This window comes from Wolffia australiana, chromosome 10 (genome assembly GCF_029677425.1).
Source record: "Wolffia australiana isolate 7733 chromosome 10, ASM2967742v1".
Lineage (NCBI taxonomy): Eukaryota > Viridiplantae > Streptophyta > Magnoliopsida > Alismatales > Araceae > Wolffia > Wolffia australiana.
Window position 1 is genome coordinate 3736146 of NC_135844.1, and position 26481 is coordinate 3762626.

Consider the following 26481-nt stretch of genomic DNA (forward strand, 5'->3'; position numbering starts at 1 on the left):
CAAGGGCCACCCAGGCTGCCCCTACCAACCGGCCCTAGGCTGCCCGCTTGGGGCCACCCAAAGGCCGCCTAGGCCGCCCCAACCAGGGCCGCCAAGGGCGCCCCCAGGCCACCCCAGGCTGCCTACCCAGGGCTGCCCAAGGACCGGCCAGGCTGCCCACCAAGGGTCGCCCAAGGGCCACCTAGGCCGCCCCTAGTCTGCCCTGCTTGGGGCCACCCAAAGGCCGCCTGCCCAGGGCCGCCCAAGGGCCGCACAGGCTGCCCGCCAAGGGTCGCCCAAGGGCCACCCAGGCCGCCACTACCAAAGCCGCCCAAGGCCGCCCCCAGGCTGCATGCTTGGGGCCGCCCCAACCAGGGCTGCCAAGGCCGCCCCCAGGCCTCCCCAGGACGCTTGCCCAAGGCTGCCCAAGGGCCGCCCCTGGCTGCCCGCCTAGGGCTGCCCAGCCTGGGCTGCCCAAGGCCGCCCCAGGCCGCCTGCCCAGGGCCACCCTAGGGCTGCTCCCGGAACGGCCCGTGCCCTGTCTGTCTGTGCACGCCCGTCTTGCCCGTGTCTGCACTCGTCGATCTCGCCCTCTGCCAGGGCTGTTCAACACCCAGAACTCCCAGACTTTCTCATCCAGTGGGCCTCTCAACGCCCGAATTTGCCCAACTTCGTCAAGATCAGAATTCCCCGCAGCCTCTTCACGCACTACGGTGCCGAGGTACGCCTGAACTCTTTGGTGTCGAAGTGTTCTTGATGGGGGACCATCCAGCTGCAGCCAAGATGGGATGCCTCCAGACATGATGAGCTGCTCGCGCAGATGCTCGCGACCCGGAGTTTAAGTACTCCGCATAAGCATCTTATCTTCCCTTTTATTTGTTTTATCTTTTCGTTATTTTCGTTCTTGGATTTATGGATTGGGCCGGTGTTGGGCCTCGTCCTTGTCATGTTTTTATTTTCAATTATAATCGTTTAAGAGAGGCTGAACCATGTCTCGCGACAGTTCGTCCTCCCCACGTTCTCACTTGGCACCACCTATCCTCATTATATAAGGGGATAGCATGCCCAAGTGAAAGGTTGAGTCATTTGTTGAAGAAAGTTTCCAACTTGTGTCTCCACCTTATCGTAGCTAGAGTGTAGAGAGGCTTGGCTAGCCTCGCCCACGTCGAGACCACTCCGTGGTTAGAGCCTGTGTCGTCACGTCGAGATCACTCCGTGGTGACATGTTCAGCATCCCGTCGAGATTACTCCGGAACGCCTAAAGAATCAAGATATCGTCCCATCTTGAAACCAAGGAATCCTCCATCGAGATCATTCCGAGGGTTTCTCAAGGTTTTCAAGAAAGCTCCTACAACGGGGAAGTGTCGCCAGCCGTGCTTGTCGAGATCACTCCGGGAACGCGCCGTCTACGTCCTCCCCAAGAACTCACCACTGCCCGCAAGGAATCCCCAACAGATCAGGAGAACGCCCATTGCTTGAAGATCTTAGGTGGTTAGCTTTCAAGAAAGTCCCTTTCTTGGACGTACCATACGGCCGTGCCGTCCCTCGCCGCCAACGCCGTCATTGGACCTCACCCGAGCGCATCTCGTCAACGCGCTGCCGCTTCGCCAAGCATCCTGCAGCCGCGCCGCCGCCGACCCTCGCCCGTGTGTACCCCGGCTCCAACCCGCGCCCCTGCCGTAGGGCATCCCTGCCGGTTCTCCCGTTCGGCACCCCCGGGATCTCCTTGCGCGCATCCGCGTGCGCCCCTGCATGAGCCCGTGCCCGTGGTTGTCTCCCAGCGCTAGCTCACGCGTCAGTCCGCACGCACCGTGCGCACCACGGCGTGCACCCCCGCACGCACCCAGCGCGCCTGCTCCCGTGGCCGCCTTCCAGCATCTGCATGCGCCCCGACACCTGCACGCGCCCAGACCTCGCCGTGGCTCCGCGCCGTACACGTCCCGCTTGACGCCCGCGTGTGTCCACACCACGTTTCGCCGCCACCGCTCACAACCACCCACCTGCGAGACTCTGCTCATCTGCTTCGATCCGTCCCCGTCTCCAAGCCCCTATAATTCATACCGCACAGTGGACTATTCGACACTCAGGTACCCATTCGTCTCCCCTCCATTACTTCCAGTATTATTACGTCTTTTAGTGCCGTCTCCCGCTATCTCGTCCTCTACTAGTTTTCTTCATCATCTTATAGATAGGATAGCCACCTTCGTCGAGAGGTAGGTGTTTCTTGTGGTAGAGGATTAATTGTTGATCCTAGACGTCGAACTCCTTTGGGCCATTACATGCCCCTCATTCTTTAGGCGTCTAGTTGGTCATAAGGGTCATTGGGAGTTTAATCGGATCAATATCTCGTTTATTGATTGACGTTGGCTTCCCTCCCTATTCAGGGTCGTCCGCTATTCCTCATTAAGGGAAATACTCTCTCTCGACATTCATTCATATTACTTGTACATCCGCTCATCGTTTATCCTGTGACGTAATACGAGCCGTCCGATCCCGGCACGCCATCGTGTTACATCAGTTCTCCGTCCAGTATTCCACGAGAAGTCTCCACCGCCGTCAGATTTGATTTGATTTGGATTTTCCTATAATTCTCTTCGAGAGTTTCTTTCGTGAGGTGAATTCGGGTATTGATTTTGGTGCTTCGGCATCGTCGCAGTGGGTGAAGACAGTACTCCCGCTCTCGGCGAGGATCGGAGCTGCACCACCAGTATTTCATCAGTTTTAAACTCTGAATTCGACCGTGTGGATTTCTGTGGTCTGTTTTATCCCTCCCTTACCCAATCCATCCATTGCCTTTCCTCTGTCCTTATCATTTCTCCGACCCTCCAGTCACCCTTGTCCATAGTTGTCCTGCATCAGACCACTTAATCAGATCATATGAATCAGATCACATAATGCCATTGAGCGGCCCCTTCGCTTCCAACTGTGCGCGCCACTAGAGATTCCCTTATCACGTGGTTTTGTGTGGGGGTTAATGACGTATCTGATCTTTGTTGTTCCCGTTCTGCTCATACTACATGCACTTCCCTGTTCTCTTGCATAGAAATGCTCATGAAAGTGTGAGAATGAATGATTGGACTTCAAAGAATTCAAATGGGATTACTTAAACAGAATAAGCACACAAATACACATGAAATGATGCATGTAGGGATTAAACACTTAATTCCCATAAATTTGGTATTTTATGTTGAGATGTGCATAAATGCGTGTATTAATATTAAATTAGCATCTAAAAATAGAATTTGAATGCGTGTATTAATAATAAATTAGCATCTAAAATAACATTATAATGCATGTTTAAATAATAAATCAGCGTCTAAAAATAGCATTTTATTGCATGTATAAAGCGACAAAATCCTGCTCATCACCTGGTTAGACCCGACCAAACCAAAACCTTCCATCTGCCATATTAGGGTGGAATGGCTGTTCTGTCTGTATCCGGTTTGAAGGTCAGATCATATTGGGACCAAAAGGTTGGTCAACCTACCCCTTCCATGTTCATGCGCTTGACCACCCCCACCCCCTTTTTTTTCTTTTCTTATTCTCTTTTTCTTTTTATTGTCATCTCCCTTTCTTGTCTATTAATCTTTTGGTCTTCTTTCTTATTTTTTATTTTATTATTTTCTTCTCGTTTCCATCATCCATTCTCCTTCTTTTATTCCTTTTTTCTTCTTCTCTTTGTAGTTTTCTTTTATTCTGATTTTATTTCCATTTCTTCTTCCATGACAATGTTTAACTTTACTTGTTTGACTTTGGCATTGACATCACCTACTCACCATGATTGGACATAGACCAGACCAGGTTTAAACAAGACCGGACTAAAACCAAACCAAAGGTTAGATAAGATTTAGGTCCTCAATAAAAACTAGAACTTGATTGGGATTGTGAAACCCTAGTAACAAGGATTGTTGGAGAAAACTTTCTACAATATCCCTACTACCCTTGCAAATTAATTGATGCATTTTCTTCCTCGAGTCAATATCATCTTGTACAAAGTATTGATGATCACATCTTTATCACTCAAACACCTTCTTGCTATATTTAAGCTGAGACATAATTGAATCCCATGATTAGAGACTCATGAGTCTTAATAAAAAAATATTCATCCACGTTAAATATGCCCTTGGTGTCCCAGGTCAAAGGACTACTTATAAAACTTTTACATGAATCAAACTAATTAAGGTCAAAGGACCACTTATAGATTCATAATATTATACATTATTTGCCCTCAGTGGTAGTAGTAATAGCCATATGATCAACTATACTTACCATATATGTAGGTTCATATAGTGATATTCTATTAGGATAAGTTGATGTTCATCTCAAGCATCCATCGAATAAAAATATTTAGAATATATGCTTGAAGAGTAGTAATCATTGTATTATGATCTCATGAGCATTGTATCATTATATGTGCATTCATGGACTTCATTATAAACATCACAACACAGTAATAATGAGACAGTATTTATTTCAATGAACTTAAATAAATCAAAAAAGTGTGATTGGCTTGAAGCCCTCATAATACAATCATTTAAACTCTTAAGAAAAGGCCTTACAAGTTTAAGTATATCCACTAACATATTTTAATCATATGCATGTGACCCTCTCGGCACATGTATTGGTCTAGTGAATAACTATAATGCAAGAATAATATTTATTGGCCAATACTACTAATTAAATATATCAACATATTGATTAATTAATTAAAGATCGATGTAACATAATCAAGTGGATCAGTTTCCAATGAGTAGGGTGACATGCCACGCCTCGTGCTCGAGAAGATACATTTTAGTGATTGAACTTTCTTGTGGAACCTCAATTGTCATTGGTTATCTTACATGTATAATCTTTTGTCCTCAACTGTCATTATCACACATATTAAATACAATATTTTGACCAAACAACTAAATCATTTGTAAAATTTAGTTGAACATTTATGTGAACTCCGATTAAAAACTTCGAAATTATTTCTAGATCTGGTGAAATATTTTGACCAAGTGCTTAGAGGATAAGAATTTTAATGATATGTTTTGGCATACTATCTAACAGTAAAAATAAGGATTTTATTTCAATCCATTTGAGCTTTAATATCTGGTTACAAAGAGAGCTGGAAGATGATAAGGCACCTGATATTGTATAATCATTTTCACCATCAATGGTATGTTGTCGAAAGATCACATGCCATCTCAACCATAATAACAAAGAAAACAATACAAAAATACTATTTATCCAAGAAAATTTACTTATTAAAGAATTTATTAATAATCATAGTTATCTGATGTGTTATCCTCACCTTGGAGGCATTAAAATATTATGTATATAAGATTTAAGCTGGAATAACTTTTCTTTAGTTTACTCAATTTTATATCTGTTGGCTTATCTGAATTTGGATCAGGATCTCTAGAAATGAGATGTATTGATATTAGATTTTATTTTTTATGATTGTGTTTAAATTTTGTTCCATGATTATAATTTTGATTTTAAATTTGGAGGCCCCAAGTTTTCGCCTATGGTCAATGAATTTAAGAACTACACGGGGTGAGAAATACCTAATTTTGTTGACCTTGATATTTAAGGATAATTATATTTATGATAGCACCCTAAATTCATTGTTAATTCAAGTAATTAGCACATTTTTATCCATTTAGAGAGTTTAAAATAGGGTTGTTATTGTAATTAATATTAATATTCCAAGTGAATTCTGATTTTACCCTAATTTTCTGTTAATTTATGAATTTTATGGAATTTATTTAAGCTTCTAATAACTCTATTTAAATGGAAGTGGAAGGTTGCAAAACTAAATTTAATGTTAATTAATGTGGATATGAAGTTATGAGTTTTCTATATTTTTCTAGCATTTTATTGATTTTTTTGGGAATTTATTTGAGAAAGAAATGAATTTTTATATATAAAAGGGTATACTTATTAGTAAAATAGGATTTTAAGAATTTTATAAAATCAGAGTGACTTTTTTCAATAATTTTGTTGCAGATATGCCCTTAAAATAGCTCTTAGTGAGCATTGTAGGCGTAAAAATCCAATAAAAATAATTTTAAGGTCTTATTGAATTAATATGCATTTTCTATATTTTTTTAGGCAAATATGGAGGAGAGAGAGAGGAGGGACATATTGATAAATGGTTTTGGGCGATGTTAGTTTGCACTGGCGACTAAAATCAGGGACTTTTGCGCAAAATTTTCAAAGGAGTCAAGTAGTGGCGCCATGTTGCAAAATCTAGTCCGTTAGAAGAGAATCCAAAGGCTTTAAGTGGTTGACTGCCAAAATTCACGAGGGCGGTAAGTGCACTGCCCGTGCTGTGCATGCAAATATGCACACACGGGGGTGACGTGCCAATGCCAATGCCTGAGTGGCTGTTGGTGGTAAAAGCTGGAGGAAGTTGGTAAGTGGCACGAAGAGAGAGAATACACCAAGCGGCTATACCAAGGGCACCAGCCAATCCGAAATCAACACGAAGATTTAGCACATCAAAATTTAATTGAGATATTGATCCAATGGATAGGATTGGTCAATATTCATTTATTAATTTCTCTTTATCCTGAAGTCATATTGAGCACAAATTTTATGGGCTTTCTCATCTTGACCTCCTCTTCTAACTATATGATTGGATCAATCAGATCAAGCCTACATCGATGGATAAAAATAAATTAAGAATTTGGGGGTAAAATAGTAATTTTTACCATTTAACCTAAGTATATGAACTGAAATTCGAGCTGAGCAGGTCCTTCTGGAGGGAGCTCTTTCACAACTGAAATACAGAGAGGAGAAACAGCATGGATCAACCTTATTTTGTTTTTTTAATTCATTGTATTTTAATTTTAGTGTATTTGGGATTATTTTTAGTGAAATTCTTGATATCTCTTCCTGGTCTTAGTCTGAAATTCTAAATCGATTGGCTTGAGCGGCATGTACAAGCCCTTACTAGGATTAAGATGAGGGATTATTGAATTGAGCTAAATGTTCCACGAGCACATTAATAACAAAAAAATAACAAAAAATGAGAATTTAACTTCTAGGTAAGAATAAATTAAGTTTATGAGATATTAGTAAGCTAGTTTGGATACCCAGTTCTCCCCAAAACAAATTAACCCCTCTATTTGACTACTTTTATCCTTTTTATTGGATCAACGAAGTCCATTTAGAGAATACATAATTCTTCTATTCTTCCGATCTCCTCTACCCTCCTTTCCAAATTCTTCATATACTTAGGGTAATTTAATCTCCATTGAATATTAAATTAATCCTAATTATCACCAGATAACTCAATTGGATCAATGATTGAATTTCCTTACTAGCCTCCCTTGGACAACCCTTATACTCACCATCATACATTTTAACATTATGCAGTTATAAATTTTATTGCATAAGCTGAAATTGACAACGATAAGGGATTAAAATTAGATAATTCACCCCTTATTTCTAGCTTATCATTGACTTCAACTAACATAAATCAACTTAATAGTACAGGGTAAGATGTGATATGGAATGATACATTAATTTCTAGGTTGACCTGAACTTGCATTAATTTTTTAGGTTGACTCATTTGGTTTACCAATCTACCATTCACTTTTAAATATGCACATACGTTAATGTGTTCAACATAAACTTTTACAATTTTATAGCCATTTGTATATTGCTTTCTAGGAATGATGGGTGTCCAACTGGAGAAAAATTATTGTTGGCACATCAGTAATATGTTAACTTAGTATTATCAATGAAGCGTTATACTTGATAATTTGCCAAAGTCTGCATGTGATTTTCCCTGATGGTGTAAGAACTAACATGCAAGGGCATGCTCTTTCGTGCATGATTTTATTGTCGCAAAAGTCATATCTTCTTGTTATTGCGATCTATTATTAATAGAGTTAATAAAAAATAAGTTTGAATTGTTGTATTATAAGGGTTTGTGTGAGGAAAAGTGATAGGATAATAAAATTTAACTGAACCTTCATTTATAATAATAATTTAATAATGATAGATCACGTATTATTGCCTTATCAAAATTAGGAATATTAAACATAAAATAAATAAATGTGGGAGCCATGCCCTTAAGCACCAGGTATATCAGGTGAGTACAGTGTTCAACACTCATCAACAGTCCCACCAACATCAATGCCATCAAACCTTGTTGACATTGCCAATGATGATGATGGCATTGAGACGTTTTGGATAACTGCATTTGACAGTGAGGTGATCATTGCTGACAGCTGAGTTGATGACGACTAAGCACTACTGACGGTTGATGTCATTCATCAACAGTATTTCTGTAAAGCTTCCTCAAAAACATTAAACATGTCATCACTGCATCAACATCAATGTCATCAATTGTCATTGCGGATGATAATGATAATGTTGTTGACATTTTCTTTAAAAATCATCACAACGGCTACATTGACGATGTCTATTTCGGACTGTCATGGCCATTGTCCCATTTTTAGAAACAATCTAAATCTTGCATAAAGCTTAGTATGGTTCATCCCTGTCTGGTCTGCCCAAAATGGCAAACCCTATCCATGACTCACGTCATTGTCACCTGGACATAGGGAAGTACACAGTCTGAAAACATTCGGTCAGACCAGACCGAACCGGACCATCAGTCAGCCTTTTTATGGCTGATGGGACATTCGGTACCAGTTCCTATTTGCATGTCGAACCGGACTGAAGACCGCATCCACTCTCTTCCCCCGTTCTCAATCTCTCCTTCTCGTTCTCGTTCTCAATCTCTCCCGCTCTCAATCTCTCCCTCTTATTCTGTCACACTCTCTACCTCTCTTCTCACCCTCTACCCTGCTCTCCCTCTCCCTCTCCTTCTCTCTCACTCTATTGCCCTCTATCCTGCTCTCCCTCTCTTCCTCTCGTTCTCTCTCCCCCTCTCACTCTGTTCTTCCTCTCTTACTCTCTCCCTCTCTCCCTCTCTCTCACCCTCTATCCTGCTCTCCCTCTCTTCCTCTCGTTCTCTCTCCCCCACTCACTCTGTTCTTCCTCTCTTACTCTATCCCTCTCTCTCTCACCCTCTATCCTGCTCTCCCTCTCTTCCTCTCTTTCTCTCTCCCCCTCTCACTCTGTTCTTCCTCTCTTACTCTCTCCCTCTCTCCCTCTCTCTCTCACCCTCTATCCTGCTCTCCCTCTCTTCCTCTCGTTCTCTCTCCCCCTCTCACTCTGCTCTTCCTCTCTTCCTCTCTCCCTCTCTTTCTCACCCTCTATCCTGCTCTCCCTCTCTTCCTCTCGTTCACTCTCCCCCTCTCACTCTGTTCTTCCTCTCTTACTCTCTCCCTCTCTCCCTCTCTTTCTCACCCTCTATCCTGCTCTCCCTCTCTTCCTCTCGTTCTCTCTCCCCCTCTCACTCTGTTCTTCCTCTCTTACTCTCTCCCTCTCTCCCTCTCTTTCTCACCCTCTATCCTGCTCTCCCGCTCTTCCTCTCGTTCTCTCTCCCCCTCTCACTCTGTTCTTCCTCTCTTACTCTGTCCCTCTCTCCCTCTCTCTCTCACCCTCTATCCCGCTTTCACTCTTTCTAGCTTGTTCTCTCCCCCCCCTCTCACCCTCACTCCATCTCATTCTCTCCCTCTCTCTCACCCTCTCCCCATCTCATTCTTTCTCTCTCTCTCTCTCACTCTCTACATCTCGTTCTCTCCTCTCTCTCACCCTCTCTCCATGTCATTCTCTCTCTCTCTTCCTCTCTCTCGCCCTCTTCCTCTTTACCTTTATCTCTCACACTCTCACTCTCCTCTTTCATTCTCTCTCCTCTCTCCCTCTCTCTCTCTCATTCCTTCCCTCCCTTTCTTACTCTCTCCTTCTCACACTCTTTCACTTTCTTAATATAGTCCTGTCCCGCCCTCTCTCGCTCTCTCATTGCCGAACACTACTTCTGCACCCCAGGTGACATTCAGATGGTGTCTAGTTTTATGCAATGAGTAGACCAAGTCAACCTGACATTTACTTTCACATTGACTAGTCAACATGACCGACTGGACTGAGACCGAGACCGGACCAAAATTCATGTCTAGGTTTAGGTTTTTGGTAAAACCAGACAGCGACCGGACTGTGTCATGGCAGATATCCTCACATTTAAATTCAATGGCAAAACTACCATCAAAATATGTCTCTCCCCCTCTCTCTATCACTTGCCCTCTTTTATTTTTCTCTCACCCTCTGTTGCTCTTTCTCTTTCTATCTCTTCTCTCTTTCTTCTATCTCATATCTCTATCTTTCTTTCTTTTTCTCTCTCCTTCTTTCTCTTTCCCTCTCATTTTCTCTCTATTTCTTTCTCTCTCTTTCCATCTCTTTCCTCTATCTCTTTCTTTTTTTTCTCTTTCCCCCTCATTTTCTCTCTATTTCTTTCTCTCTTTCCATCTCTTTTCCTCTATCTCTTTCTCTTTCTTTTTCTTTCTCTTTCCCCCTCATTTTCTCTCTGTTTCTTTCTCTCTTTCCATCTCTTTCTCTTTGTTTCTCTTTGCCCTCATTTTCTCTCTATTTCTTTCTCTCTCTTTTCATCTCTTTTCCTCTAACTCTTTCTCTTTCTTTCTCTTTCCCCCTCACTTTCTCTCTATTTCTTTCTCTCTCTTTCCATCTCCTTTTCTCTTTATTTTTATTCCATCTCTTTTTCTCTAGATCTTTCTTCTCCCTTTCCATCTTTGTTTCCTCCATCTCTTTATTCTCACTTTCCATCTCTTTAACCTTTATCTCTTTCTTCTCTCTTTCCATCTCTTTTCCTCTATCTCTTTCTTCTCTCTCATATTTCTCTCTTTCTCTCCCTCTCTTTCGCTTTCCCTCTCTTTTCCTTCTCTTTTTCTATATCTGGTTCTCTCTCTTCTCTTCTCCCTGATATTTTTCTCTCTTTTTGTTTCTTTCACCCTCTTTTTCTATTTCTGGTTCTCACTCTTTTCTGCTCCCCCTATTTTTTTTTCTCTCTCTCTCTTTTTCACTTTCCCCTCTTTTTCCATATCTCGTTCTCTCTCTTTTCTTATCTCTCTCATTGTTTCTCTTTCCCCCTCTTTTTCTATATCGGGTTCTCTTTCTTTTATTCTCTCTCATATTTCTCTCTCTTTCCCCCTTTTTTGTCTTTCTCTTTCTCTCTCCCCTTCACCCTCTGTTGTCTACCTCTCTCTCTCTCTCTCTCTCTCTCTTTTCTTTTCTCTATTTTTCTCCTCTTTCTCTCCCCCTCCTGTTCCTAGTCTCCCTCTATCTATCTCCTTTTCTCTCTTTTTCTCCATCTCTCTCTCTCCCTCTCTTTCTCATCTCTCTTTCCACTCATTCTCCTCTCTCTCTCTCTCTATCTCTCTTTCTCCCTCCCTCTCTTTTTCTCCATCTCTCTCCCCTCTCTTTCTCATCTCTCTTTCCATTCTTTCTCCTCTCTCTATCTCTCTTTATCCCTTCCTCTCTTTTTCTCCATCTCTCTCCACTCTCTTTCTCATCTCTCTTTGCACTCTTTCTCCTCCATCTCTATCTCTCTTTCTCCTTTCTTTCTTTTTCTCCATCTCTCTCCCCCCTCTTTTTCATCTCTCTTTGCACTCTTTCTCCTCTCTCTCTATCTCTCTTTCTCCTTTTCTTTCTTTTTCTCCATCTCTCTCCCCCCTCTTTTTCATCTCTCTTTGCACTCTTTCTCCTCTCTCTCTCTCTCTCTTTCTCCTTTTCTTTCTTTTTCTCCATCTCTCTCCCCCCTCTTTTTCATCTCTCTTTGCACTCTTTCTCCTCTCTCTCTATCTCTCTTTCTCCCTCCTCTTCTTCTCCTCCCTATCTCTAACTCTCTTTATCCATCCCTCTCTTTTTCTCCTCTCTCTCTCTCTCCCCTCTTTCTCCATCTCTCTCTCCCTCCTCTTTCTAGTCTCCCTCTATCTCTCTTTCTCCTTTTCTCTCTTTTTCTCCCTCTCTTTCATCCCTCTTTCTCATCTCTCTTTCCACTCTTCTTCTCTCTCTCTATCTCTCTATCTCTCTTTCTCCCTCCCTCTCTTTTTCTTCATCTCTCCCTCCCTCGCGTTCTCATCTCTCTTTCCACTCTTTCTCCTTTTTTCACATTTTCTTCATCTCTTTCTCTCCCCCCTCTTTCTCATCTCACTTTTCAATCATTCTTCTCTCTCTCTATCTCTCTCTCTTCCTCTCTTTTTCTCCCTCTCTCTCTCCCCCCCTCTTTCTCATCTCTCTTCTCAATCTTTCTCCTCTCTCTCTCTATATCTCTCTCTTCCTCTCTTTTTCTCCATCTCTCCCCCCCCTCTTTCTCCTCTCTCTTCCCACTCTTTCTCCTCTCTCTCTCTTTCTCTCTCCCTCTCTGCCTTTTTTTCCATCTCTCTCCCCCCCCTCTTTCTCATCTCTCTTCTCAATCTTTCTCCTCTCTCTCTATCTCTCTCTCTTCCTCTCTTTTTCTCCATCTCTCTGTCGCCCCCTCTTTCTCCTCCTCTCTTCTCACTCTCTCTCCTGTCTCTCTCTCGCTCTCTAACTCTCTTTCTCCCTCCCTCTCTTTTTCTCCATCTCTCTCTCTCCCCCTCTCTCTCTCTCTCTCTCTCTCTCTCTCTCTCTCTCTCTCTCTCTCTCTCTCTCTCTCCTCTTTCTTTTTTCTTCTCTCTCTCTTTTCTTCAAATTTCCTTCTCTCTAATACCGTCACTAAACCCCCCCTTAGAAAATCACTTGCGCTTCTCCCTCCTCTTCTTCTTCTTCTTGCCGGCTGCAGTCACCTTCCTCCTCCTCTCTCCGCGCGATTCTAGGGTTTCCAGGCATCTCCGAGCTCTGCCAAGGTCGCCATGGCGGCGAAGAAGAGAAGACTAGAAGACGGACCGCAGTATAGTCGCCCGGAAGAGCCCAGGGCGCCGACCCTCGACGACCAAAGCAACCCTCTTCTTCGCCTCTCTTCCTACGACGACGAGGAAGAAGAAGAAGAAGAAGACGCCGACGGGATTGCCCGCGTGGCGAATGGAGCGAATGGGCAGTCCAAACGCGCCCCCGAAGAGGAAGAAGAGTACAGCGAGGAGGAAGAAGAAGAAGGTAGGTTGTTGGGTTTGAGCGGTGATCGCAGTCTGCGGATGGTGGGGGTGCGGAGAGATTGCCCCTACCTCGACACCGTCAATCGCCAGGTAATTTGTCAATCAAAGTCTTTGATTAAGCTCGATTTCGTGCCGGAAAACCGAAATTTAGGGTGAATTTTGGTCGTGGAAGGATTCGCCGAGTTCTCTAGAGTAGCCAGATCTGCTCAACAAAGAGAAAAAAATTGAAGACGATAGCTGTTTTAGTCAGATCTGTTGATTAATGCAACTGCTTCAATGAAGGCATAACTTGAGATATTATGCCGTATTTTCATGTTAGTTTCGTAATTAATTCCCCGGATATTTCAATTGTTACTGTTGTAGAATACTATTTTCTGCTGCAGGTTCTTGATTTTGATTTTTAGAAAATTTTCTTTGTGTCGCTATCAAGAAGCACGATTTCAGCGTGATATGTGTTGGAAAACCTTATGTCCATGCTGAATTTTGTTGAGAAACCAGCTCTGAAGACTAGGATTCTTCAAATAGCTATTCATTTAAAAAAACTAAATAATGTAAAACTATGACTTTAGTAGTTCGTTTCATTCAAAGAACTACTCTGTAATTCCTCTATTGCTTTTAATTTATTCAAAACATTCCTCTTCTTGTTTGATATGTTCCTCATTGCATCTGCCTGATTGATAGAAACATACTGCGAATGAAATGAAAATATTTAAATCATAGTTTTGTGCTTTCGTCTATGTTCATTTGATGTTTATTTGCCTTTTCCCTTTTAACCTTTGTTTTTCATTCCCTGTTTTTAATATTCCGCCACATTCCCTTGGATCTCAATTTTTATAGTGTTTTAAAATACTACATTCTCCTGCAGGTTCTTGATTTTGACTTTGAGAAATTTTGCTCTGTATCTCTATCAAATTTAAATGTCTACGCGTGCCTTGTTTGTGGGAAATACTATCAAGGAAGAGGCCGAAACTCTCATGCGTATACACACAGTCTTGAAGCAGGCCATCACGTGTTCATCAATTTGCAAACAGAAAGAGTTTATTGCCTTCCCGATGGATATGAAATCATCGATCCGTCATTAGATGACATACGTCATGTTCTTAACCCCAGGTACCTGATCTTATCTTCCTACATTCATATTTTTTACTTCACTTTTGGCAATCTATTTAATTGATAATTCGGATTTCTGTCGCTCTAAGAAATAAATAAAAAGAAGCTACGTAGCTTATCATTTTCGTCTGAAACTGCATCATACTCTTAAGAATCATGTTCCATTTAACAATTCATACCCGATGGTCTTCTTCTTAAAACTGTGACTAAACCCTAAACCCCGAACCTACATCACCCATCTATCTACCTGAATCTGATTCTTTCTATTTTAAAGTTTTTGGAGAGCGCATCTGACCATCTTTCTAACATCCACAGGTTTCGGAAAGAACAAGTCTTTCATCTGGATGAGAATAAACAATGGTCAAGAGCGCTTGACGGGTCGAACTATCTCCCAGGAATGGTAACTGTCCAAGAATTCATAATTTTTGTGGATTAAGAAAAGCTTATAACTTAACTATCTTCATATTTTCATTTCAGCTGGGATTAAACAACATAAAGGAGACAGATTTTGTAAACGTTACAATTCAGTCATTGATGAGAGTGACTCCATTGAGGAACTTCTTTTTGATCCCGGAAAATTATCTTCCCTCTAAATCTCCTCTTCTTCATAGATTTGGAGAACTTACACGTAAGATTTGGCACGCCAGAAATTTCAAAGGCCAGGTCTGTTGCAGTTCACTTTATTTCTAGAAAAACCCGCACATATCTCTGCAATTCGTGAAATACGTTTATATTTCTCAGGTCAGCCCTCACGAGTTCTTGCAAGCTGTGATGAAAGCAAGTAAGAAGCGCTTCCGGATCGGCGTCCAGTCTGATCCGGTTGAGTTCATGTCATGGCTGCTTAATACGCTCCATGCTGATCTCAAAAGCTTGAAGAGAAAAAATTGCAACATCATTCATGACTGCTTTCAGGTTCTTCCTTCTCGGACTTTCTCCCTTGACTCTGGCCTCTGAAATCTGTTTATAATTGGTATGTGTGTGCAGGGGGAGTTGGAAGTTGTGAAGGAGACACATCGGAAAACCTTAGTGGAAAAGAAGGTGAAGGGTGAGGAGCAGGCTTCGGCTGATGCCGCCGAGGGTGGCACTGTTAATCTAGAGAGAGAAACTTGCCGAATGCCATTCTTGATGCTCGGTCTTGATCTTCCTCCACCTCCCCTTTTCAAAGATGCCATGGAGAAGAACATCATCCCACAGGTGTGTGTGCGTGGTAGTTTCTTTGTTTGTCTTGAATTGCCCCTGGGCTTTAAGTTGGTTGATGATTAAAAAGCTGTCATTCGCATCGTTTTTGGTGCAAATTGAATGATGAGACTATGTCTAGATGACAACAAGGCGATGGCAAATGTGTCATCTTATGATTCAGACGTTCTAGACAATGGGGATTGTCATTGTCTGCTAGTAACTGTCATCCGGGATTCATCATTAGCTATCTGGTACATAATATGAGATGAAATCAGCTTTTCTTACATATCTAATTTACTCTTCATCACCCTGAAGTATCTTTGAATAGTATTTGTTTTATTTCTTATTATTCATTGTTCGCCTCAATAATGCCGCATCATAGATTCTATGAGTCGGTCTTCCACTATGTTCTAGCTGATGTAGTAAATTACCAATCCCGAGGCATGTGTGCTGTGGGGGTTCTTTTTCTCTCTAGAAAATTTTACTTCCTCTTAGATAAAAAAATATAATATGGTGGGGTAGAGTTTTAGTTTAACATTTAAGGTCTTGGACTAATTATTTTCCTGTCAAGGTTCCATTATTCAACATTCTGAAGAAATTTGATGGAGAGACTGTCACGGAGGTGGTGAGGCCAAGCCTTGCTCGGATGCGCTATAGGGTGATCAGGCTCCCCAAATACTTGATACTCCACATGCGGCGATTCACCAAGAACAATTTCTTTATTGAGAAAAACCCCACCCTTGGTAAGCATGCATACTTTAAATTTTATCTGACTAAGTTTCAATCTTTAAGTACCTTTCTCTTTCTATCTCTACCAGTGAACTTTCCTGTAAAGAACCTTGAGCTGAAGGATTATATTCCACTGCCCGCGCCAAAGGATGATGAAAAGCTACGGTCCAAGTATGATCTGATCGCAAATGTCGTTCATGATGGAAAGCCAGGGGAAGGGTCTTACAGGGTTTTTGTCCAGAGGAAGTCTGAAGAACAATGGTGCTCTCTTTCTCTCTCTTTATTTCTCTTTCTACCTGTTGTTCCCTCATATTTCCCACTCAAAATTTTCATATCATAGTTGTGACCGTTCGTATACTCACCCTTATCATGACTCTCTCGTGATCTTCTACTTGCCAACTATATGACTCTCTCTCCTTCTTCAATTTCTAAATCTTCCTTGTGGGCATGCACATACCCTCTCTTTCCCCCTCTTCATTTCTAACGATAATCTCCAGCTACCATCGACATATCTTCCTCTGCTCGTCTCTCTCATTTTTCCTTTCCATTTTGAAAATCACGGCTGTGAGCATGCCCAAATTTCTCTCTCTTCCTGTCTTTCTCAACAATCCTCAGCTAATCAAATATGCCTCTTATTCATCATTACCTCCACATTTTATATTTTGGCATTGTCGACATGCACATTCTCCCATCCTCTCTCTTTCTCTCCCTTCATGTGTCTCCCAACAGTAAGCTAACCAAATATGCCCTGTCCTTCATGTCTCCCTCATCTTTACCTCCACATTTTAGATATCAGCAGTGTGGACATGCACATTCGCCTTCCTCCCTTCTCCACCACACTTATCTTTTGCTAGTAATTAGAAGATCCTCTCTTCATGTCAGTCTCCCTCATATTTCCCTCTCCATTTTGTATGTCACTGTGCACACACATTCTCTCTCTCTGTGGACTCTATAAGCTTTTAGAGAAATATTAGTATTTTATGAGTCCCTCTTTAATCCTGTTCTTTGCAGGTATGAGATGCAGGACTTGCATGTCACTGAGACATTACCGCAGATGGTTGCATTGTCGGAAGCTTACATGCAAATCTACGAGCAGCAACAGCAGCAGCAGCAGCCACAGTGATTAGATTTGTAACTTTAGCCTGGAACACTATCCATCATTACAAAGCAAAGTTAAGGATAATTCTCAAATTCCATATTTCTTCTTCTCAATTGTGCTAGCATCTATCTTTTACTCTAATTTTCCTGTAAAATTGTTGCTATGGCATCTTTTTTTTGTAATGTATAAAAGTGGGCCATGCTTTTGCTTCAAGGATTTACTTTTGATTCCAATCGCCCTGTTCTTCGGGCATCGTATGATTCTGATATGGGCCTATACATTGAATGAGATGGCGAAAGAAGAGACGTCAAATGAGACAAAGAGCAAGGAGGCAAGGGTCAGCACGGGCCTGAATGAGGGTCAAGCAAGGGCAGACCCTAAGTCAATGTCATTGAGAAGTACAGAAGGTCGTCACGTGTGGCAACACGTGACGTCTTTGCAATAAAAGGCTCGTTAAGAAAGGGGGTTGACAAGCCCATTAAGGAAATAGGAGGGTCCAAAAAGAGGATATCAGGGGGCATCGGAAAAGGATCAGGCGGCTTTTGACAGTGATTCCAGAAGTGGGGCGGTTGACGGATTTCTAGAGGTGAGGCTGCATTCAGCTAGTGCAAGGAGGATGATGGCTTTTGGGGGTCTTTATCTCGGACAGAACGTGAGGTCATTCAAGGGATATTGGAATTGCTGGGGAAGCAAGAAGTGCTGACAAGGGAACGCCACGTCCGGGTCGTGACACACCGGATGTGATGGAACGGATGATGAAACATGACAGACACTGACGTGATGAAACTTTCTTCACGTCACCATCCCGTCACGCGTCCCAGCATATGCAAAAAAAACCGTCACGTTCCTGTCACCGCCCCTCTATAGGGCATCCCGTCACGTCCCAGTCACTGTGACGGCGTGACCATCACCGGTGACTTGAATAAAAATCCTACTTGAACGGGGGGATATATCTCCAATTATTTATGGGAGGCATCGGTTTGCGGGGCAAAAAAAACAGGGACTTCTGTGATAGCCGTTCCGTCACATCATGCATCCTGGGCACCTCGTCACCGTCACGTTCCTGTCACGACCACTTCGTCATCCATCACCGTCATGGACCCCTAAAATCGTCACATCATACGTCACGTGTCCGTCATGGTGACGCGTGACGTGATGTTTGACGCGTGCTGATCCCTAGTGCTGACAAACTACGGTTAGATAAACCAGGTTTGTTACGCCTCTTTGATATTGATACTAGAAATGCGATACAGTTGTATCATATTTTAGCTTAGGGTATGATCTGAGGTCATGCATTGGATGATTGTTGATATTCACAGTAATATCAGCATGTGTGTGAGACAAAGAGCTCATGTAGTATATTCCTGGTATTTGATATTCTGTCATTGTAAAATACTTCTAGTAGAATTAATGACTCATCTCTTTTATAATCCATAGCAAAGTACCCTTTAGTAAGGGCATTAAGCATCTAGCTAGTGATGGTTCAGAAATATGCTGAAATAATTAATTATTTAGTTATTTTAATGATTATTTGTCAATCATCTTCATAGTGAGATAATTCCTAAACATCAAATTGAAAAGCTTACATTAGCATGATTAAAATTGAGACATAGGGATGGGAAAATTTTCACTTCATTCACGAATGTGTGAATGTTCACAAACCAACACAAACAAAAAAAGTTGAGGCAAATAGTGCCTGCAACCAGACGGTTTCCGAAAAAGAGGTGGGAATTTACCCCCAAGAAATTATGCATTCTGCATTCAGGTGTCTTCTGCATGCCTATGCTTTAGTGACGCTTGACAATGCTTCTGCTGCTCATATTTCAGTGATCATTTTTATTATATTTCGGTGTGTTATGTCTTCCTCTCTCTTAAGATATGTAGTTGAGTGCCCACTTTATGCTTCTTAAAGGTTCCCTTCCTAAATTCACAAAAACTTTATTTGGTCAAAACCTGTAGAGCATTTTGTCATCTCCTCTCTCAGAGTATTGTCATCTCGTCTCTAATAGTTTTTTCATTGTGGAAGAATGCATTACAATGTTTTTTCTCTACTGGCCTGGGTGCAGGAATTTCCTCTCTTCCACTTTCTACATGCCCAATGATAAGATGCAGAATGCTGGAATCCACCACAGATCATATATGAATATTCAAACCTCTACTAATCCTCTATTAATGGTCTTAACATTATGCATTCAGGTTAATATGTTAAACAGCTTCTTGACTATATCCGTGTTTTAAAAATCCAACATATAATGTGCGATTTGCACGGCTGGCGAGTGGATCAAGTGAACTTTTGCTGTATCTTAGTTGTTTAGAAGTTTAGTTTTAGCAGTCATAACATTCTGCTTCAGGTTTGGGAATCTGTTAAAAAGTTTCTGGATGATATACATGTTCTCAGAATCCAACATATTTTCTAGAATTTGCGCTAGTAGTTAACAGATCAAGTGATTTCTTGCCTTGCATTAGTCGGTCGGTCAGTTTCTGATTGTTAACCTGTTTAAACTAGTTATCGATTCAATGTGTTCCAAAAATTAAGCAAATATTTTTCAAATTGCCCGAGTAATGAACGGATTAAGTAGTGTCTTATTGTATGTAGCCTTAATTTTTTTGTTAGTCAACTCTCAGAGTCCATACACTACATCCAATGTCTTGTTAATCTGTTAAACAACTTCTCAATTATATCCATGTTCTGAAAACCCAAAATATCTTATGCAAATTGCGAGAGTATTGAGCACATCAAGTGATTTCTTGGCTTGGATTAGCTGATAGGTTAGTTGAGTTTAAAAGGTAGGGATGGAAACTGATGCACACCAATCAAATGGATTGAATTGGCCAGTGAAGTTGGTGGGCATATTGTCAAACAAAATTCCTGATAGGATTGGTGAGCTCAATCCATTCTCCATCTAATTGGTCAGATTAGCTCAATCCGTGCATGATCATGGATGGTCTATTTATCAAATCTTTTGATCCAATATGATCGGATCCTTTCACCAACTGTAAGGTCCCAAAGTATGCGGCATTCGCGGACGGAGGTTTGCGCGCTAATTGTGCAGAGTATGTGGGCAGTCCTACAAGTAGACATGGTCGTGCAGTGCGGTGCGAAAATTCACACCGAGTGTGCGAATTTTTGCACGCACAAAATGGCCAATGTGGTGTGCGGTGCATTTTTGTGTGGAAAAGCACACCACACAGCGCACTAAAGTCGCATGTTTTGAAGTATTTTTAAGACTTTGTGAAATGCGACTTGGAAAAGAAATAACTATGTTTAATTCTTAATATAAGTGGTAAATTATTATGTTAAATTATTAATATAATTATTAATTAATAATTAAAATTACAATGCGGCAGAGGGGAGGGGGTGGGGGGAACGACGGGAAGGGGGGAGGGGGCGCCGGAGGGGATGGGTGGAGCGGCAGGGAGGGGGGAGGGGGCGCAGGCGCTGGAGGGGTGGGGAGCGGCGGGGAGGGGAAGGGGGTGGGGGAGGGGGAGGGGTGGGGCACGGGCGCCGGAGATGGAAGGGGGGCCGCAGGGGTGGAGAGAAGGCGACAGGATGTGGGGGGCCGGAGAGAGAGCGACGGCCGGGGGGTGGAGGGCAGAGAGAGAGCGGTGGACGGGGAGGAGGGCGGCGGGGAGGGGGGCGGGCAACGGCAGGGGGAGGAAAGCGGAGAAAGCGCGACGGCCAGGGGGGGTGTGGGGTGCGGCGGCCCGGGGGCGGAAGGCGGGTAGAGAGCAGCAGCCAAGGGAGGAGGGGGAGGGGGTGGAGGCCGGCGAGGAGGGGGGCATGTGGCGTCGGGGGTGTGGGCGGTGGCGGGGAGGGAGGCCGGGGGGTGTGGGGGGCGGCAGCTGGGGGGGGGAAGGGGGAGAGAGAGCGGCGACCGGGGGAGGGGGGCGGGCGCCGGAGGAAGGGGAGGGGGGGTGCGGCACCTTCAAATTTTTGCACATCCACACAAAACTGCACCGCACCGACCCCTGCGTGGTGTGCGGTGCGGTGTGCGAAAATCGTGTGCGATTTACCGCACAACCACACCGCACCTTCGCCCAACCGCACGAATGGGATTCGCTCGCACGGTTTGGACCACGTCTACCTACAAGGACTTGCCCTAGGGGAAACCTCAGATACTTCAACTCGGAATTACAGAGTTCGAGTCTGTCATATAACCACTATTACCACCAAAAGAGGTGATGCCGCTCCTTGATTTTTAAAGCCAACGCGTACATGGTGTTCATGCTCCCCAGCGAGCACACATGTCGTATTTGGGGGAGGCCGAGCATGGGCTACTTTTGCTTGTGCCACGCTCCACAGGCGGGCTTGGGCCTCATCATCCCCAAGGTGCTCGGGCGCCGCATTGGATGTGGACATAGCATGTGGAAGCATTGGGGCACGTGATGTCTCTTAGCACGTGGTGTTATGACGCGTAGGTGACCAAGGCTTGGGCCACTAAGCACGGCATTGCTGACAAGGACCAAAGTGGAAGATGTGTCAGCATGGGTGCTGGAGATATGTGGCGTGTCAATCTGGGGCTCCAAACATGGGAGACTATGGGTGGATGTCAAGGTGTGTGGTACGACTGATTAATAGGTGCATCAAGGCCATGACCCATGGGCATGTGGTGCACTCGACCTGGGGGCACAATTGTAGTGGTAGTTCTTGCAAGCGTGTGCATGTGGCTTTGAGCCCCAAGGCGTTGGAGCACTATTACCCAATGACACAAGCTGTACCCCATCTCTACATTCTTGTACATGCGGTGTACTCATGTGTCAGAAGATACCTGAATTTCTTATTTCTTGTCTTTCTTTCTATTATAACCCTGAAAGTTCTAGTATTGTAGAAATGCCCTTATGGGATCTAGCTTATTAGATCCATCGTATTGGTTCCCTGAGACCCAATTACATTGTAACCCTATATTGGGGTTCTACGATTGAAAAAAAGAAGAGAAGTTTTTTTGGTTTTTTGGCTAGGGTTTAGGCAAGTGGACAAGGGAGTGTTTGAAGACAACATGGTATTAGAGCTCTGGTGAGAGTGAAATTTCCCTATTCTCTCCAGCCAGCTTGCTGTCTCCGACCAGCTCAGCATCTCCAGATCGCTCTCCATTCCGCACAGTCCAAACTCTAACTGTGTTGGGTCCTTGAAGGAGAGATATTGTGGTTGGAGCATCTGAGGTCTACAATGGGTGACATGGAAGGGAGAACGAGACATGGGAAGAGTCAGAGCAGCCGTAGGTGCCAAGAGGCCTACCAGGTGTATGACAAAACAACTCAGATAGTTTTCCCAGGTATTCCAGATCCATTGAGGTACGATGGCCTTAATGTTCTCCATTGGGACCAATATATTGAACTTATTCCACAAAGGAAAGAATATTTTAGATCATCTTTATACTATTTGTGATCGAATGGAAGAAGGCTACAAGGTTTGGAAGAAGGAAGATGCTGTAATTCAAGCTTGGCTCTTGGGTTGCATGGCTGGAGAGGAGTATACAAACTTCTTTCTCTTGAAGACTGCTAAGGAGATATGGGATCATGCTCACAAAGGGAGTTCCAAAGTATGAGATTGGCATATTTACAGCCTGGTAACAAAAACAACTAACCTGGTGCAAGGAAAGAAGACTGTGGCTGCATATGCTAACCAATTGCAAGCCATTTGGAGAGAAATCGATCACTATCGTCTTGTTAAAAATCCAAATTCGTAGGAGAGAGGCTATGTTATGAAAGACAGGCTCTACAAGTTTCTGATGGGCCTGAATATGTAATATGAAGCAGCGAGAAGCCAACTTTTGAATAGAGAAAAAGGGCCTGACCTAGAAGAAGCAATCAAACACATGCTTGATGAAGAAGACAGATTGGGAGTAGTGTCAGAACCATCTGTGGGGGAGAATGGTACGGGCCTAATGACCAAAACTGTGTAGCAGAATCTGTCAAAGCAAGCACCATCCCAAGGAGATCAACAATCTCAAAAATGACAACCTAGAGACAGAATTTCTGCAAGTAGTGTAAGAAAAGGAACCACAACATCGATCATTGCTGGAAGTTTCATGGAAAGCCACCTCTACTAGTCCAAGCGAACACGACTACTTTCCAAGATGTGGTAAAAGATGACTTTGAAGCTGAGGGCTCTAATGAGCAGAGACAATGTGTGAAGAACCCAGGGGATGAGATAGGAAGTCTCAAGGAGGAAATTGAAAGGCTCAAGAATATGCTTGGTTCTACATCAGTTGTTAAATCAGGTAAACATTTTATATCATCTGTGTTCTTATCATCATCTCATTTGAGAATGGACTGGGTAATTGACACTGGCGCAACAGACCATATGACTCCTCACCGGTCGGTCTTTTTTCACTATTTGCTATGTGATTCCATGTGAAATTTGATTACTATAGGGGGATAAATACTCCCCATTGTTGGAATTGGATCTGTTTTTATAAGACCACTGGGATTTCTAAAATATGTTCTACATGTGCCACAACTTAAGGCGAAGCTTATATCTCCTCAAAGACTGATAAAAGATATCAAATGCTCATTAATACTGGATTCTGATGGTTGTTTTATATTTGATAATGTCCTCAACCAAAGGATTGGATCAGTTAAGCTGAGGAATGGGCTTCTCTGAATTGAAGATGATCCTGGTGGTGCCATGTTGGTGGGAAGCCCAGAACCATAGCTCGAAGAAAACAAAGAACCTGAGAAGTTGAAGCTGATCAAGTTGCTGCATTTTCCTTAAGGACATCCATCCTTTGAAATTTTCGGGAAAGTGTTCCCATCTTTTGTTCAACATTCTGATGCTACTAAGATGTTTTGTGATGCATGCCAATATGGGAAGCATAGCAGGGCATCTTTTCATGGAATCAGTGAGCAAAGTAGCTCACCTTTTACGCTTGTCCATAGTGACATATGGGGGCCATGCAGGACTCCCTTTATCATGCGAAAAAGGTGGTTCATAATTTTGGTAGATGACTGCACAAGGACCACAAGGGTTCATTTGTTCAAAAACCAGTCAGAAGTGCCCAGGTTAATTCAGGACTTTGTCCTTATGATCAAGAATCAATATAGACTCTCAATCAAGAAATTCCGCTCAAACAACTCCAAGGACTATTTCAACAATGTATTGGCCAGATTCTTCTTGGACCATGTCATTATACATGAATTGTCTTGTATAAACACCCCCCAGCAAAATGGAGTTGCAGAGAGAAAAATTGGACATATAGTGTCCACATCCAGGACTTTATTATTTCATGGACATGTTCCTACTCATTTCTGGGCAAATGCGTTGCTAACCTTAGTATATCTTATCAATCGGCTGCCTTCTAAGAGATTGGGATTCCAAAGTCCGGCAGAGCTAATGGCTAAATATTTTCCAGAATTGAATGTGCACTCAAGCCTCTTGTCAAGGTATTTGGGTGTACAGCATATGTGCATGTTCGAAGTCCAAGCAACAAATTTTCTTCTAGATCTCTCAAGTGTATCTTCCTTGGTTATTCTCCAACCCAGAAAGGGTTCACAAGTTATCACCCTGGGCTGGGGAAATTCTTTCTCTCAACTGATCTTACCTTCCAAGAAGAAGAGATGTAGTATGTTTCATTCCATGAAAACAATGAACCAGTGTTGAGGAAACTTGATGTCCAATCGGAAATCACACTGTTGAGGGATGCCTCTAAAGAAGATAGAGTACCAGAGATGCATGATTCTATTGATGTAAGCCCAGAACCTAATGGCCCCCAGGAAAATCCTAACTCCCGCCATGATCAGATGCAAAGTGTTGCACCAAATTAATGCAACACGACCTGCCGGGATCGAGTGGCTCGTGCTTACACCAGAAGGAGTGGAGGGCGGAGCGGCGGTGCGATTGCATGGAGCGAACGCTTTAGCAACGATGGCGGAGTGGGCCCGGCTTCAATCTGCTATTGGGCGACAACGATAGGCGTCGGCGGTGCGGAGCGAAGGCTGCGTATCCTACTGCGGCATGTACCTCGCAGCAGTAAACTAGCGGCGGCATGTCAGCCGGCGATCGTCTTCCTTGGAGCTTCTCTGGGAGACCGGAGTGGCGGGCATGTGATGGCAGACGACGCAGCGGCGTGAGAAAGCTGCATGTGACAGACGGTGACGGCGGCGGTAAGGGGGCGGCGGCGGGCGTCCTGGCTAGGGCACTGGCAGCGGTTGATGGGCGCCGGAGTCAGCGGCAGCGGTGGCGGCGGCGGCAGCGTACTCTGACGGTCTCTCCTCCGAGAGACGGAAGTAGGGGCGGCGGCAGCACCATGGCAGCAGCGCGCTCCGGCGTTTCTGATGCGAGTTCTGATCGACGGCGATGCGACGGCGGCGGCAAGGCGGCGGCAGCTTCCTCTTCTCCCTCAAGGGACTCCTCCCTTCTCTTGGAGGTTCCCTCCTCTTCTATGTAACCTGTCAAAACAAAGATACTTTCTGTAGTATCGAGGACGGTTGTAGTGCAGCTAGGTGCGGCGTTGGGCTTGGAGGCGAGCGTAGTGACGAGGACGGTAGCGGCGCAGCTTTGCGCGTTGAAGGGCTCGGGGACGAGTGCTGTGACGATGACAGCTGAGGCGCAGCTAGGTGCAATGACGGGCTCAGAGGCGAGCATAGTATCGAGGACGACCGTCGAGGGCGGCAGGAGGCAGCTGAGGTCGGCGGCGTTTAGTGTCCAGGAAAGGCGGCAGTGTGGGCGATGGCCCTGTGTGATGGCGGCGGCCCGGTGCGAGGGTGGCTGCCCCGTGCGATGACGGCGGCCCCGTGCGACGACGGCGGCCCTGTGCAAGGGCGGCTACCCTGTGCGACGGCGGCGGCCCTGTGCGAGGGCAGCTACCCCGTGCAAGTGCGGTTGCCCCGTGCGAGGGCGACTGCGGCCGTTGCGGGTGGCTGAGGCCACTCCGGCGGCTACGATTGTCGCGGGCGGCTGCGGCTGCTGCGGGCAGGTACAGCCACTCCAGCGGCTGCGACCACCACTCTCGGCTGCGGCCGCAGCTCGCGCCTACGGCCACTACTCGCAGCGGCGGCCGTGGGTCCGGCGGCTGCGGCCGCGGGTCAGGCGGCTGCGGCCGCGGATCAGGCGACTGCGGCCGCGGGACAGCGGCCTGGTCCACTAACGGCATGGCGAACCGGCGGGCAGCGGCCCGACGTTGGCGGCGACGGAGGCGGCGGCGCTCCGGCGGACTCAAAGTCGAAACCCTAGCTTTCCCCTCTCACAGGGCAATTTCGTAAATAACTCCAACTTTTAAAAACTCTCCAAAAAAACTTTCAAAATACTCCTAAACTAAACCAAGATCACAAAGGACTACATTTTTGACAATTCTTTTTTTCAATGGCTCTCACAAGGATGGGACATGTTCTTCTTTTCCACAAATTCAACAAGACTCTCTTCTTAGGATGGACACCCCTCCCCTCTTATAGGGG

At 44.2% G+C, this 26481-nt stretch overlaps 1 protein-coding gene across 1 annotated transcript; it reads left to right on the forward strand.

Moving 5' to 3' along the window:
- The first annotated feature begins 12582 nt into the window (after window positions 1–12582).
- On the forward strand, window positions 12583–17301 carry LOC144708644 (uncharacterized). Its single transcript, XM_078582056.1, has 9 exons — window positions 12583–13061; window positions 13837–14081; window positions 14397–14481; window positions 14559–14744; window positions 14823–14993; window positions 15066–15275; window positions 15832–16003; window positions 16079–16250; window positions 17001–17301. The coding sequence occupies exons 1-9, from the start codon at window positions 12732–12734 to the stop codon at window positions 17110–17112; spliced, it is 1683 nt and encodes a 560-aa protein (XP_078438182.1). The 5' UTR covers window positions 12583–12731; the 3' UTR covers window positions 17113–17301.
- The last annotated feature ends 9180 nt before the right edge of the window (window positions 17302–26481 follow it).

Bases quoted from the DNA above. Each gene is read 5' to 3' on its own strand.
- LOC144708644 (XM_078582056.1), top strand. From the start codon at position 12,732: ATGGCGGCGAAGAAGAGAAGACTAGAAGACGGACCGCAGTATAGTCGC. The intron at 13,062-13,836 runs GTAATTTGTCAA...ATTCTCCTGCAG, and splicing joins TCGACACCGTCAATCGCCAG to GTTCTTGATTTTGACTTTGA. The intron at 14,082-14,396 runs GTACCTGATCTT...TAACATCCACAG, and splicing joins CGTCATGTTCTTAACCCCAG to GTTTCGGAAAGAACAAGTCT.